The sequence below is a fragment of the Ovis canadensis genome, chromosome 13 (genome assembly GCF_042477335.2).
Source record: "Ovis canadensis isolate MfBH-ARS-UI-01 breed Bighorn chromosome 13, ARS-UI_OviCan_v2, whole genome shotgun sequence".
Taxonomy (NCBI): Eukaryota; Metazoa; Chordata; class Mammalia; order Artiodactyla; family Bovidae; genus Ovis; species Ovis canadensis.
This window is the reverse complement of record NC_091257.1, coordinates 32654212-32670328: the sequence shown is the minus strand read 5'-3', so window position 1 is coordinate 32670328 and position 16117 is coordinate 32654212. Positions and strand designations below refer to the sequence as shown.

Genomic DNA, 16117 nt, shown 5'->3' with positions numbered 1-16117 from the left:
CTCCTCAGCTGGGTTCCTAACAGGCCACGGACCAGTACCCGCCTGTGGCCCAGGAGCTGGTGACCCCTGCTCTTGGGCAACTCTGCCCCGGGCCTCACGTCCCTGTCCACTTCTCGTCCTCCACGCCTCACTCACTTAGTATCTGATACTTTGTCTAGACTTTGTCTAGTGGAAGAGGCTCAGCCCCAAAGAGCAAAGGACAGTTGATAGAAATTGATGAACTCGAAAGCAGTTAAAGAAAGATTCTGTTACTTCTCATTCTTAATCCACTCACAGAACAGTTGTCTCCCAGGAGAGCTGGGATACAGAATTGTTGGGATACAGGATTGCCCGTTTTAGAAGCTTTGGGGATATGTCTCACTGGAGGAAATGATCTACAAGGAAATAATCCTCCAAGCTTTCTTCAATTCTCAGAGTCAGAGAAAAGACGGCAAGGAAGGTTTAGGGTTGGTTTCGATATTCGTATAATACATTGTGTATGTGTTTAGGGAGCAATGTTTTGAAGGGCCCCCAACCTCTAGGATCTAATTCCTGATGATCTGAGGTAGAGCTGGTGTAATAATAATAATAGAAATAAGTGCGCAATAAATGTAATGCCCTTGAATCATCCTGAAACCATCCCCCGTCCCCGGTCAGTGGAAAAATTGTCTTCCATGAAACTGGTCCCTGATGCCAGAAAGGTTGAGGACCTTTGTATAAGTGCTTATTAGTTATCTCACTGGAGAAGGCGATGGCAACCCACTCCAGTACTCTTGCCTGGAAAATCCCATGGGCAGAGGAGCCTAGTAGGCTGCAGTCCATGGGGTCGCGAAGAGTCGGACACGACTGAGCGACTTCACTTTCACTTTTCACTTTCACGCATTGGAGAAGGAAATGGCAACCCACTCCAGTGTTCTTGCCTGGAGAATCCCAGGGACGGGGGAGCCTGGTGGGCTGCCGTCTATGGGGTCGCACAGAGTTGGACACAACAGAAGCGACTTAGCAGCAGCAGCAGCAGTTATCTCACAATTTCATTCAAAGTTATTTACCCAATTACTGCCTAATTGTCCTCCTTCCAGACAGGGTGGAGGGCTATTGAAAGTAGTAAAAAACCCAAATACAAACACGGAGCAAAGGCTGACCTCTGCCACTATTTTATAGGCTCATCTGCCATGTTTTTTACAGGAAGTAAGTTGAAGCCCTGAGACTGAAGAATAGACCTGACAGAGATGTTACAGTATGACATCATGTAAGAATTAGGAATTTCTAAAACCAATGAGAAGTATGAAGCATTGTGTTAGCTCAGTACCAACTTATTTCTGTGTTGGAAACCCTGATGTCTTGGGTCTGAAAAGATGCTCTCTCTTGTTACATCAGAAAGGTTTTTTGAAGACCATGAAAATGTTGTTGAAATCTTATCAGACTGGACAAGAGACACAGAAAATAAACTGTTATTTTTGGAGAAAAAGGAAAAATATGCTGTATTTAAAAACCCCCAGGTAAGATAATTTGTATATTGTTAAACCATATAAAAATATCCATTCTGTAATGTCAGCTGTGTCCTCACAAGATAGCTCACAAAATTTCACATTATTCATTATCTCACAAAATATCACAAATGTATTCCTTTCAAAGAAATACAGACTCAACGCTTAGGGGTCAGGACAGGGCCCCCTCGTGCCCACGTGGGCCTGCCTCTCTGGGGTAAGGTAGGTTGGGGCAGTACAACCTTACTGTCCTAATTAGAGCAACCTTGTTGATGAAGCAGCTGTCTCTCTCGGTTTCCCAGGCCAGGTGGCGTTGGGAAAGCGCCTCTTCCCAGTTAACTGTGGTCACAGGGTGGTCTGCTCATCCTAAAAATGTGCCAGGTGTTCAAACGAACACATGAACCTCAGCTGTAACCCAAAGAGTTTTCTTTTCCCAGCTGTGCTAACATGTAGCCCCCACTGTGCGAAGACCAGTGGGGCCTGAAACCAAAATAAGAAGTGTGAGGCCTGCGGTCTGTGTCTGGAGAGGGTGACCCACCTTGGTATTAACATTAGCCAACCTTCTTGCCAGGAGCCCCGAAGAATGTCTTTTTCAGAGAACATGTTGTGAAAACAAGTGAAGGTCACCTGCTTGCTGTATTGCTGTTAATTTCTTTTTATAAACATCTTTTATGTGTCTGACTTCAAAATTCATACCAATTTATTGGAAAACACCTGAAAAGTAGAAGAAAGGAAATTTAAGTATTTCCACAGTTCAGTGATCATCACTATTGATACTTCAGGCAATTTTCGTTCCATTGTTCTGTTTCTTAACTGAAATTTGGCAGTGGTGGTGGTCTATTTAGTTGCATGAGTAAGAAGCAGAGACGGAACCACAGTGGCACGCTTCCCCTTGGGTGCAGAAGGACACCAGCCACCATGGGGGAAAATGACCTCATGGTCTCTCCCCTCCTTTCCACCCTCCCTCTCCTGCCAAGGTGCATCTCTGACCATCCGGGACCAGGCCCAGCTGGAAGGAAAGTCATACAGGCATCACATTTACAACCTCCAGAAGGGGCTTTTGTTTTATTTTTTATGTATTGATTTTACTTACTTGGCTCCGCTGGGCCTTAGTTGCAGCACTAAGGATCTCAGTCGCAGCAAGACCTTTAGTCGTGGCGTGCAGGCTTTTAGCTGCGGCATATGCACTGTCCCTGACCGGGGATCAAACCCGGGCCTCCTGCTGTGGAAGGGTGGAATCTTAACTTCTCGAGCACCAGGGAAGTCCCTGGGAGGGGCTTCTCCTTTAAAACAAAGTCGTCTCTCGACTTCAGTGCCCAGAGCCCCTGCCCAGCCAGTGTGGGCATGTGTATCAGTCAGGGTTGGAGATGTGAACACAACCTGAGGATCCCAGTGGCTTCTAGCAGCAGGCATCTCCTCTCTCCAGGGCCTGCAGGTCAGCAGGTCCTCTGTCCCTGGCTCCACAGTGTGAGTCAGATCAAGAGAGTTCCACATGCCTCTTACTGTCCTCAGACCAGCAGCCACCTGTGAAACACTCTCCTCCTGGTGAAGGGCAAGCATGCTGAAGAAACCGTGGAAGAACACCCTGCCACCTCTCAGGCCCTCTGTTCCCATGGACCCACATTCTGTTCACCCACCCACATTCTGTTGGCCCAAGCAAGTCACGTGGCCAAAGCGAGCATAAGGTGGCAAGGACGTGTGCTCCAGCCATCCCGGGGGGTGGGCACTGCACAGTTACTAGCTGACAGGCTTCAGTGAATTCTGACACAGGACGGAAGAGAGGGCTTGGGGTCATGGTCTGTGCCCCAGCTCTAGCCAGGCTGGCTGTTCACCAGTGCCCTAAAGATACCCAGTAATTTTTTTAAATTGAAGTATGTTCATTTATACTGTTGTGTTAGATTCAAGTGTACAGGAAAGTGATTTGGTCACACACACACACACACACACACATGTCTATTCTTTTTCAGGTAATTTTCCATTACAGGTTAATAGAAGATATTGAGTAGAGTTCCCCGAGCTATACAGTAGGTCTTGGTGTTCACCTCTTTTACATGTAGCAGTGTGTGTATAATCCCAGGCTCCTACTCTCTCTCTCCCCTTGCCCCCGTTCTCCCCTTGATAACCATAAATTGGTTTTCTGTGTCCGTGAATCTATTAATATTTCTGTTTTGTAGATAAGTTCATTTATATCATTATTTTAGATTCCACGTATAAATGATCTCATATGATATTTCTTTCTCTTCTGATTTACTTAATATGATCATCTCTGGGTCCATCTGTGCTGCTGCAGAGGGCATTATTTCATTCTTTTTATGGCTGAGTGGTATTCCACTGTATTTATGTACCACATCTTTATCTGTTCATCTGCCCATGGACATTTAGTTTGCTTCAAAGAGCCCCAGTGTTTAACCACCCCTGGGCCTTTGTCCATTCTGTTCCTCCTGCCCTGAATGCTCTCTTTATTTCTTTTCCTCTATCTGAATATGAACATCTTTCAAGGCACAGTTACAACTGTGACCTACTCTGTGAAGTGTTCCTTGATCATCTCGGGCCACAGTAATTTCCTCCTCTCTGCAAAGCTACAGAACTTGACTCATTTTTAATTTGTGCAGTCTTATACAGCTCCCCCATCTATAGACATATAGCCGTCTACTTAACATTCATCTTCTCAGTGTAATAAAATGATTCTTAAAACAGTGATATTTTACATGTGAAAAGTACAAATATTTACTCATGGATTGATAAGTGTTTGCTTGATTTACTCATTATCCCAACAAGGTAATTTTAAACCATGGATTTGCTGTTTCTTTCCTACCCTGCTGCTCTCAAAGCTTGCATTTTCAGAAGCTATGAGAAAGAGGGGTGGACTGCAGCTGAAAGTCTCATTTCCCATTTTAAAGTTCCTTTATTTTTCAGCTCAGATTGTACCTAACAGATAATGGACTAACTATTACATTCTGCCACTTGCTACAGAGCCCCCCAAATTCTCACCCAAGAGCAGTCAGTCCTTCTAATGATTGCCCTGCATGACCTCCAGCTTGAAATTTCATTAAAGCAAAAGCACAGTATAGTACTACCACCTGGAAGGGGAAAAGGTATTCAGAAGCTAAAAAAGTGAGAGGGGTCTCAGAAAAGATAATGGCTTCACAATACCCTCATAAAATGAGACACTTCATAGTCCAGAATGGAGAAGGAAATGGCAACCCATTCCAGTATCCTTGCCTGGAAAGTCTCATGGACAGAGGAGCCTGGTGGGCGGCAGCCCATGGGGTGGCAGAGTTGGGCACAGCTGAGCTACTAACTGTTCATGGAGTACTCAAGGCAAGAATATTTGACTGTGTGGATCACAATAAACTGTGGAAAATTCTGAGAGAGATGGGAATACCAGACCACCTGACCTGCCTCTTGAGAAATCTGTATGCAGGTCAGGAAGCAACAGTTGGAACTGGACATGGAATAACAGACTGTTTCCAAATAGGAAAAGGAGTACGTCAAGGCTGTATATTATCACCCTGCTTATTTAACTTATATGCAGAGTACATCATGAGAAACGCTGGACTGGAAGAAACACAAGCTGGAATCAAGATTGCCAGGAGAAATATCAATAACCTCAGATATGCAGATGACACCACCCTTATGGCAGAAAGCGAAGAAGAACTAAAAAGCCTCTTGATGAAAATGAAAGAGGAGAGGGAAAACGTTGGCTTAAAGCTCAACATTCAGAAAACGAAGATCATGGCATCTGGTCCCATCACTTCATAGGAAATAGATGGGGAAACAGTGGAAACAGTGTCAGACTTTATATTTCTGGGCTCCAAAATCACTGCAGATGGTGACTGCAGCCATGAAATTAAAAGACGCTTATTCCTTGGAAGAAAAGTTATGACCAACCTAGATAGCATATTCAAAAGCAGAGACATTACCTTGCCGACTAAGGTCCGTCTAGTCAAAGGCTATGGTTTTTCCAGTGGTCATGTATGGGTGTGAGAGTTGAACTGTGAAGAAGGCTGAGTGCCGAAGAATTGATGCTTTTGAACTGTGGTGTTGGAGAAGACTCTTGAGAGTCCCTTGGACTGCAAGGAGATCCAACCAGTCCATTCTGAAGGAGATCAGTCCTGGGTGTTCTTTGGAAGGAATGATGCTAAAGCTGAAACTCCAGTACTTTGGCCACCTCATGCGAAGAGTTGGCTCATTGGAAAAGACTCTGATGCTGGGAGGGATTGGGGGCAGGAGGAGAAGGGGACCACGGAGGATGGGATGGCTGGATGGCATCACTGACTCGATGGATGTGAGTCTGAGTGAACTCCGGGAGTTGGTGATGGACAGGGAGGCCTGGTGTGCTGCGATTCATGGGGTCGCAAAGAGTCGGACACGACTGAGCGACTGAACTGAGCTGAGCTAACACTCACTACTATAGTTTAGAAAGGCTCTTGCCCTGTCTGTCCTGCAGAGGGCGACACATGCCCTCCTGTTCTCAAATGATGGCAACCCACACACGCTCTGCAGTCTTCCTTGCGTTCCTCTCCCTTCTTTCAGTGCATACATGATCACATTTTTCCGGGGCCCTGAAGCAAGTGTCCTTGCTAGCAGCACACTCTTTATTCATTGTCAGGACTAAGTTATCACATTTTTTAAAATTTTGGTAAAATACACATAACATGGAATTTACCATTTTAGTCACTTTTTAGTGTGCGGTTCAGTGATATTAAGTTCATCCACACTATCATACTGGGTTCTTTCCTGTGGTGTTTCAGTTCAGTTCAGTTCAGTTCAGTCACTCAGTTGTGTCCGACTCTTTGCGACCCCATGAATCGCAGCACGCCAGGCCTCCCTGTCCATCACCAACTCCCGGAGTTCACTCAGATTCACGTCCATTGAGTCAGTGATGCCATCTAGCCATCTCATCCTCTGTTATCCCCTTCTCCTCCTGCCCCCAATCCCTCCCAGCATCAGAGTCTTTTCCAATGAGTCAACTCTTCTCACGAGGTGGCCAAAGTACTGGAGTTTCAGCTTTAGCATCATTCCTTCCAAAGAACACCCAGGACTGATCTCCTTCAGAATGGACTGGTTGGATCTCCTTGCAGTCCAAGGGACTCTCAAGAGTCTTCTCCAACACCACAGTTCAAAAGCATCAATTCTTCGGTGCTCACCTTTCTTCACAGTCCAACTCTCACACCCATACACGACTACTGGAAAAACCATATCCTTGACTAGACAGACCTTTGTTGGCAAGGTAATGTCTCTGCTTTTGAATATGCTATCTAGGTTGGTCATAACTTTTCTTCCAAGGAATAAGCGTCTTTTAATTTCATGGCTGCAGTCACCATCTGCAGTGATTTTGGAGCCCAAAAATATAAAGTCTGACACTGTTTCCACTGTTTCCCCATCTATTTCCCATAAAGTGATGGGACCAGATGCCATGATCTTCGTTTTCTGAATGTTGAGCTTTAAGCCAACGTTTTCCCTCTCCTCTTTCATTTTCATCAAGAGGCTTTTTAGTTCCTCTTCATCTGCCATAAGGGTGGTGTTATCTGCATATCTGAGGTTATTAATATTTCTCCTGGCAATCTTGATTCCAGCTTGTGCTTCCTCCAGCCCAGCGTTTCTCATGATGTACTCTGCATATAAGTTAAATAAGCAGGGTGACAATATACAGCCTTGACATACTCCTTTTCCTATTTGGAACCAGTCTGTTGTTCCATGTCCAGTTCTAACTGTTGCTTCCTAACCTGCATATAGGTTTCTCAAGAGGCAGGTCAGGTGGTCTGGTATTCCCATCTCTCTCAGAATTTTCCACAGTTTATTGTGATCCACACAGTCAAAGGCTTTGGCATAGTCAAGAAAGCAGAAATAGATGTTTTTCTGGAACTCTGTTGCTTTTTCCATGATCCAGTGGATGTTGGCAATTTGATCTCTGGTTTCTCTGCCTTTTCTAAAACCAGCTTGACCATCAGGAAGTTCACGCTTCATGTATTACTGAAGCCTGGCTTGGAGAATTTTGAGTATTACTTTACTAGCATGTGAGATGAGTGCAATTGTGTGGTAGTTTGAGCATTCTTTGGCATTGCCTTTCTTTGGGATTGTAATGAAAACTGACCTTTTCCAGTCCTGTGGCCACTGCTGAGTTTTCCAAATTTGCTGGCATATTGAGTGCAGCACTTTGACAGCATCATTTTTCGGGATTTGAAATAGCTCAACTGGAATTCCATCACCTCCGCTAGCTTTGTGAAGATTATGAAAAATTCAAAGCTCTGGCACTAATTGTTCTTGGGCAGTCACTTATATGTTTCCTTATCTGAAATAGCAATCACACCTACATTGTGGGGCTGCTGTGAGGATGACATGAAAAGTGTACCTGTAAGGTCTTAGTATAGAGTTCGGGTAGGTGGTATATGTCCCATATTATACTAATCGGAGTCTGCAAGCCAAATACATAAAATTAGAATAATTTCCAAACCCTATAGAAAACCACACTAATCACAATATGCTGCCCTTTCAAATAATACATAAAAGTTTGTCTTTAAAAATGCATTAAAAGGTAATTCAAGGATATCAACCTTGAACATTCACTGAAAGGACTGATGCTAAAGCTGAAGCTCCAGTACTTTGGCCACCTGTTGAGAAGAGCTGACTGACTGGAAAAGATCCTGATGCTGGGAAAGATTGAGGGCAGGAGGAGAAGGGGGTGACAGAGGATGAGATGGTTGGATGGCATCACCGACTCGATGGACATTGAGTTTGAGCAAACTCCAGGAGATAGTGAAGGACAGGGAAGCCTGGTGTGCTGCAATTCATGGGGTCACAAACAGTCAAAAATGACTGAGTGACTGAACAACAACAGAACGATAATTCAATAAGATTTATGGAAGGAGTTGTACCTGACTTGTTTCCTCTATTTAAGTTAACAATTTGTCATCGTGGCACGTTCTGTTTCTAGGAGATCTCCTAAAAAAAGTTTGCTTTGCAATTTGCTTCCTCTTTATTTTCAAACTTCAGTGTAAGTAGAAATCATCCAGGAAGTGTGCTGGAATGAACATTCTCAGGTCCCCTCAGATTCCACTTCAGTAGGTGGGGGCCCTGGGAACATGAATTTAATAGAGCATTGGGGTGGTCTGGGGGGGTCACACTTGCGGAAGCACTGTCATCCTGTAACTAAACATTTGTCTCTAGACTCGGGAGGCTCCTTAACTTAGTCACTACCCTCCAGGGTTATATGTTGTAGTTTTAATACATTTTTTTTCAGGCATTATTTTATAAACTTTGTTTCCACCTGCTGCTGCTGCTAAGTCGCTTCAGTTGTGTCCAACTCTGTGCGACCCCATAGACGGCAGCCCACCAGGCTCCCCCATCCCTGGGATTCTCCAGGCAAGAACACTGGAGTGGGTTGCCCTTTCCTTCTCCAATGCATGAAAGTGAAAAGTGAAAGTGAAGTCGCTCAGTCGTGTCCGACTCTTTGCGACCCCATGGACTGCAGCCCACCAGGCTCCTCCATCCATGGGCTTTTCCAGGCAAGAGTACTGGAGTGGGGGGCCATCGCCTTCTCCATTGTTTCCACCTAGAAGTCCTTAAATGCTTTAACTATGGTGGTGGTTCTGCCTGACATAGTCCACAAGCAGATGTTCCAAAGGGATAATCATGGGAAAGGCGAGGACCCTGCCTCCTCCCTGAATCAGGAGCTGCTGGAATTAGTGTAAGTTTAGTCTCTCTGCCCTTGAACTGCACTGACCTTCAGTTTCAGGGGTAGTGGGTGTGGTGGTAAGAGCCCACACATAAGACACACTTAGCTCTGGTGTTCATTCGCACTGCAGTGCCCTAGCTGTTTAACCTGGCTGAGCTTCAGTGTCCTAACCTGTAAAGTGGAGGGGGCTGTCACTTACCTTGCAGCTTTGTCATTAGGATTGGAGGTGGTCTTTGCAAAGCACCTGGCTGAGGATCTGCCATATAGTAGGTGCTCCCCCCAAATCGTGAGGGCTTCTACATGGATGTCTTCGTTGCCTTTGCTAAGCTGGTTCTCTTTCCAGAAATGTCCTTTCTGCTTCTCTCTGTCCCTGGAAGTTGCCAAGTAGCAAACTCTGTGTTGTGACTGACTCATGCAGTTTTTAAAAATTAAAATTGGTTGCCCACACTGATAAAAGTCCAGATTTCATGCTTCTCTGGAGAAGCCAGAGTCTCTAGTCCTCAGGGACCCTACATGGTGATCAAAGGCCTGGGATCTGGGATGCTCCGCTATCCTCCAGTTCTGGGCTTTTCCAAGGGCCCTGGGGTCTCCAGGCTTCCAGCATTTGACATGGAATTCTAGACCATGGTTAAATTAAATGACAATTGTATCCTTTGCAAGTGTTTTCTCTCTTGTGCTTGTTTCCTCACTGATTATACACTGTGCGGGGAAGGGTAGATGTTACTTCTGGCCAGTGGGGCAGTTCTCAGCACTTGGTAAGCCCCTCGATAAGCTCTTGGTTGACAGAGACCATCCACAGTGGTCCTCAGTTTACGTCCTCCACGTATGTGTCCCTCTCCAGCAAGACCGCGGGTTCTGTGCAGCGGCTACCATGGTGATGAACCCTTACTGATCCTATCTTTTACTATTTTATTTAGAATTTTTACCTGGATAACAAAGGAAAAAAAGAAAACAAGGAAACAAATGAGAAAATGAATGCGAAGAACAAGGAATCCTTGCTTGAGGTAAGATTAATTTTGCAAAGCAGTAGAAAAGAGAGGAATATTAGCTGCATCTAAAACTATTTGCTTCTCAGAATAATGGGCGATTCAGAGACACACTGAAATTTTAACTTGGGGTTTTAAGATCAAATTATTACTAAATTATAGCTATTTAGATCATTAAACTGGTTCTTGGAGTTGGTTGTTCAAAAGTATTGTTTTAGACAAGATAGTTTACTCTTCATGAAGTTGGATTGGTAAGTCTTGACGAAAAGACAATAATCCACATGAAACTCATCTCTAACATTCCATAGATTTCATTGCTTTCATGCTCTTAACAGAAGTCAGGCGTGACTTCTTTGCAGTGAGTTCTCCGATGCCCCTCCAGCAGGCAGGTGTGGTAGAAAGTGTGAGATGGCGGTTGGAGCTCTGACCCAAGTTGGGTTCTGCCTGTTGAGGTTCATGTGTTATTGGGCAAGTCCAAGAACCTTGGTTTCCTGTATCGTATTGCATTGTTACAAAGATTTAGGAAGAGACTGGAAGCACCATGTGTAAAGTATGCTACACGTGTCTGGTTATCACTCAAGGCTGTATTGCTGAAGTTCATTTGATGGTTGATTTTTTTGAAACTTCTGAATGACTTTTCACATTTCAGCTTTGCTAAAAATTGAGGCCCTGGTCCCTGCCTATAATGCAGATGCCTGCTAGGCCACAGGTCACAAATGGGCATGGGAGCCCCAGATTTTTGTCGTCCCAACAACATGATGACCTTTTGAATTAGGAGATTTGTGGCTTCTCTTGAAAAGTCAGAAGACCTGGTGACACCTGGGCCCACATTCCTGCCTGGAGCCAGTTCACTGATGCTCATCATGAGGGAAAAAAATGTATAACTGTGTGGGGTGATAGATATTAACTGCACTTATGATGGAGACCATTTTGCAGTATATACATACCTCAAATCATTAGGTCATATACCTAAATCTAATGCAATTTTCTATGTCAGCTGTATCTCAATTTAAAAGTATGCCAAAAATAAAATACTAATTTATACATATTTTATGTACAGAATTAATGATAAAAATTTTTCTATTTACTAGCAGTGAAATCATAACTTTTCCACTTACAGGTAAAGGAATAAGTTATATATTTATCCACCTACAATAATAGAAATAAATTTTATGTAATACTTCCACAATCTGTACCAAGATTGTACTCACTACCTTCCTTATGAAGTTGGGGCTATCAGCACTCTTATTTTGCAAGTAAAGGCACTGAGGTTGAATCACTTGCTCAGAATCACAGAGCTAAGTGGTCAAGAAGCCTAGAAATTGAACTCTGGAGCTGAAATTCAATCACCGTGTTCCTCCTGTCTCTTGGCAAATAGTATGCAGTGTCAATATGTGCATTCAATTAGAGCTGTAGACAAAATGATTTTTAGCTTGCCACAGTTTATTTCAATGTGAACAAAATATATGTTTTATCTCTGATGGGTTTTATATCATTGGAATCTCAATTTCAGGAGAGTTTCTGTGGAACATCCGTCATTGTGCCAGAACTCGAGGGAGCTCTTTATTTGAAAGAAGATGGGAAGAAATCATGGAAAAGGCGCTATTTTCTTTTACGAGCTTCTGGAATTTATTATGTCCCCAAAGGAAAGACTAAGGTCAGAAATTTTTTTAAAAAAATATGCTTATAAAAAAGGCATTTCATGAAAGTAAAAGTCACTCAGTCATGTCCAACTCTTTGCAACCCAATGGACTATACAATCCATGGAATTCTCTAGGCCAGAATACTGGAGTGGGTACCCTTTCCCAATTCTGGAGTGGGTAGCCTTTCCCTTCTCCAGGGGGTCTTCCCAACCCAGGGATCAAACCCAAGTCTCCTGCATTGCAGGTGGATTCTTTTCCAGCTGAGCTACAAGGGAAGCCCAAGAATACTGGAGTGGGTAGCCTATCCCTTCTCCAGCAGATCTTCCCAACCCAGGAATAGAACTGGGGTCTCCTGCATTGAAGGTGGATTCTTTACCAGCTGAGCTACCAGGGAAAAACTAAAGAAATCCTCAGGTGGAAATTTCAGTACTCTGCCTTTTGCTGTGAGATTCATGTGATGACAGTGTTTATTCAAATAAATATGCTTTTAGGATAGAATTTCTGAAATCCTGAATCTTTCAGCTGCTTTCTTTTAAAGGTAAAGAAATCTATCTACTTTAAAGATCAGGTCTCAGAAATTATGACCAAAGCATTTCTCTAAAGATTAATTCATTTTTTTACCTATTGATTTCAGAGGACTTTTTTCCCTCCCTTTTTACTCTATTGTTCTGTAGGGATAAGAGTAAGACTTCTTTTATCTGGAATCATACATCTGGGTATAGCCAAATTGGGGGACAGTTTAGCAAGATCTAGGCAAATGTAAAAGGGAATACCCCTTCAAAGGCCGGCTCCATGTTTAGCAGTCTACCCCACAGAGTATTTTAAAGTATTTTTTGTAATAGCATGATATTAAAATAACCTCTAGTCAACTATAGTAGCATGGTTAAATAAATAATTACATCTGTACAGTGTAATGTTATGCAACTATACAGTGTGATATAGCCTTTCATACATCCTGACATAGACCCCAAGATATAGTGTTAAGAAAAAGAATAAATTCATGAAAAAATATTAAGAGTAAAATCTCATTTATATTTTTAAAATTTTATATGTGAATATGTCTATACATACATAGGCATATAAATATATCCCCCAAAACATTTGGAAGAATCTCTTTTCTGGAGAAGAGAAATGAAATGAGGAAAGAAGGGTGAAGGAAGATTTTCATTTTTCTTTTAAATATATATTTATTTATATTTAATTTATCTTTAAATATAAATCAATATTTTAAAATTAGGATGAATGTTTTATTTTTCTAATTAAAAAGACTAGAACTTTGAAAATCCAGAAGAAAAGCTCTCACAAGAAAAAAATGTACTACCATATAATAAAGAATAATTGTGCATTGAGATCGGACACGACAGACGCGACTTAGCAGCAGTAGCAGCGGCAGTGCATTGAGATGTAATAATTCTGCCCTTTATTTTTTATTCATTAAAAAACAGAATATGAGAGGAGAGAAAAAGTAATAGAACAAATCTGTAGTTGATGTGTCACCAACTTTGTAGATTAGAGGTCTTCACAACGTGTGCTATACTTAAGGAGGGGACTCTGTTTCCATAGCAACACTGCCAGCCCTAAAGAGATGGCATGAAAGGAGTCTTTTCTCCTCAAGAAGAGATTCATGAAATGTGTGCTGATTTTCTGAGCATCAAATACCACTCATTGTTCATCCACAAGGGACTTTTTTCCTAAATGCTCAGTCATGAAATCCATCAGTGACTTAAAATGGCAAAAGCTAAAATAAAACATCTGACAAGGTGCTCAATCCCTGTGTCTGGACCACAACAACACAGTATTGAAGTCTCGGGGTCAGCCAGTGGTCTCTAGGGGCCCACGTCTAGTCGTCTCTAGGAGCTAGGACACCAGTGTAATCTTTTTCTCTACCTGTGGCACGCTGCTCTGCCCTAGATGTGCTCTATCACTTCTTAAAATGTAGGCCTGGCTTTTAGAAGGCTACATGGTAAATGCTTAAGTAACACCTGAAATTCTGTATTTTCCTACTAAAATATAACCCTTCATTGTACCGTGAACAACCTTGGGGAAATATTACCTGTCAGCTAGGTTGAGGTTATTTTTTTCCTTCTCTTTCAGACATCTCGAGATCTGGCCTGTTTTATACAGTTTGAAAATGTCAACATTTACTATGGGATTCAGTGTAAAATGAAATACAAAGCACCCACTGACTACTGCTTTGTTTTAAAGGTAGGTTTTAAGTCCTTACCTTAGATCTGTAAGCAGTTTGAATCAGTTATTTCCTTTTAAGAAATGTTCAGTGTTATACAGCTAACTACAAGTATAACATAATAAGCTTTTTATTGTAAACCAAAGTAGGAGAGGAGAAAGCATTTCTACCCAGTTCGGATTATTTCCCCCAAAGTCTGTTACTGAGTCTAAAACTTCCAAGTTAGCCTGTCTGGATTTCTTCATCACTTTATGAGAATAAAAGCTCTACATTTTGGACAGATTTTATTTATAATTTTATTGACAAAATGATTGATTTTTCAGTTCTTTATCAGGGCCTTATTCCATTGTAAGATATTTTGAGAAATTAGGAAGTTGACAAGACTTCCTAGAAAAATATAGAAAATAGAAAAATAGAAAAAAAAATCTTTTTCTAAAAATAGTATTAGTGGGTCTCGAAACTTTTTAAAGTGCACATTATCAAAAGACAGGATATATTATCAGGTGTCTGGTAAGGTTGACATTAGCACCATATTTTGGAAGGTTGGGCAGAAGTAACTTTTCTCTGCCAAATGTAACAACTGACTCCTAGAAATGGACTCAAGGGATTTATGGAGCTCTTCTGGCCACGCCATTGCCTCTGACACCACAAATTGCCCTTCACAAGTTCACACCAGAAAAACCCAGGTTATCTCATTCCATTCGGCTCAGGTGCAAGGCTGTGTGCAGAACTTCTTTTTTTCTTGCAAATATACTTTGTTATTTTTTATTAAATTATAAACATTGCTGTGCAATGTTATATAAATGACAAGTGTACAATATAGTGATGCACCATTTTTAAAGGTTATACTCCACTTACAGTAATAAAATACTGGCATAGAAAGGGCCATGAGAACAGTGGCAAACACATTATACACTGCATCTGCAATGCAGTGATTTAAGCACTTTTCGTATGTTAATTAATAGATTAATTCATTTAGTCCTTTATCAGCCTTCTGTGGTAAGAGCCACAGTTCTCCCTAGTTTGATTTCTTTATTTACTTTTGGCTGTGCTGGGTCTTCGTTGCTGCGCACAGACTTTCTCTGGTTGCGGAGAGTGAAGGCTACTCTCTAGCTGTGGCGCACGGCCTTCTTGTGTGGTTGACTTGTCTTGCTGCGGCTCCCGGGCTCTAGAGCACAGGCTCAGTAGTTCTGGTGCACAGGCTTGGTTGCTCCGTGGCATGTGGGATCTTCCCGGACCAGGGATCGAACCTGTCTCCTGTAACGGCAGGTGGATTCTTTACCACTGAGCCACTGGGCAAGCCTCTCTCCATAGTTTGTAGATGTGGAATCTGGGCACAGAGACTCTCAGCCAGGAACTAGCTGAACCAGGATGAGAAGCCAAGGCAGGGTGGGTGGTGTGGGGAGGTTATTCTCTCAGACACTATTTGCAGGCACACAAAATCTCTTCTCTGCCTCCCTTAACCCCAGCCCCAGCTGCTCTTGAACTGTGTTTTCACTGTGTTGCTGTCTGCCCTCAGGGCCCTCGTTTGCAGTCCTGAGACTCTGAGAACTTAGGAACACAGAGGCCCTCCTTTGCACATGGGCATCCTAATGCCTGCACGGCGTAAGAATGTCTTCTGGCTCTAAGCATCAACAGTCAGGGCTTCTCTGCTGGTGATGAAATATGCTTCAGAGCAGACAAATACAATGAAAGTTGTCAGAGGGGGTAAGGGCCCATAAACCCATGGCCAGAGGCTGGAGCAGAGATTTTCAGCAAGAGAAAGCAGAGATCTCAGACCTAGAGGGCTCCAGGCTGAGGATTTAGACCCAGTGAGCAGGGTGGGAATGTGGTTACTAGTGCTGACTCACAAACTTGGGACTAGGTCCCAGGATCATGTGTTGAACTATCTGGCCTGGGATGCAGGTCACCCTGGGCTACACCGAGAATGGTGATGCTGAGACCCAGCTGAGGGCCTCCCATGGACAGGGCCAAGGGCTCTGAGGTGGAGAAAAATGCAGGCTTGACGATACAAGAACAAACAAAAATCAGAATAAACAAACAACCCACCAGGAACATGCATTTCCCTTTTCTCAAATGATGATGACGGATTCTGTTCTTAAGCCAGGTTCCTTAATGAGCAGTCGCCCTGCTCGTTTTGCACTTAAGCACACTTCTCA

At 43.0% G+C, this 16117-nt stretch overlaps 1 protein-coding gene across 3 annotated transcripts in view; it reads left to right on the top strand.

The window, feature by feature from the left end:
• The window catches only part of APBB1IP (amyloid beta precursor protein binding family B member 1 interacting protein), a 79135-nt gene that overhangs the window by 50594 nt on the left and 12424 nt on the right, over positions 1-16117 (top strand). For all 3 annotated transcript variants that reach the window (XM_069547277.1, XM_069547276.1, XM_069547278.1), the window contains 4 exons: positions 1357-1478; positions 10062-10148; positions 11644-11787; positions 13868-13978. In XM_069547277.1, the coding sequence (XP_069403378.1) occupies positions 1357-1478; positions 10062-10148; positions 11644-11787; positions 13868-13978 (464 nt within the window). The remainder of the gene's footprint in view (positions 1-1356; positions 1479-10061; positions 10149-11643; positions 11788-13867; positions 13979-16117) is intronic.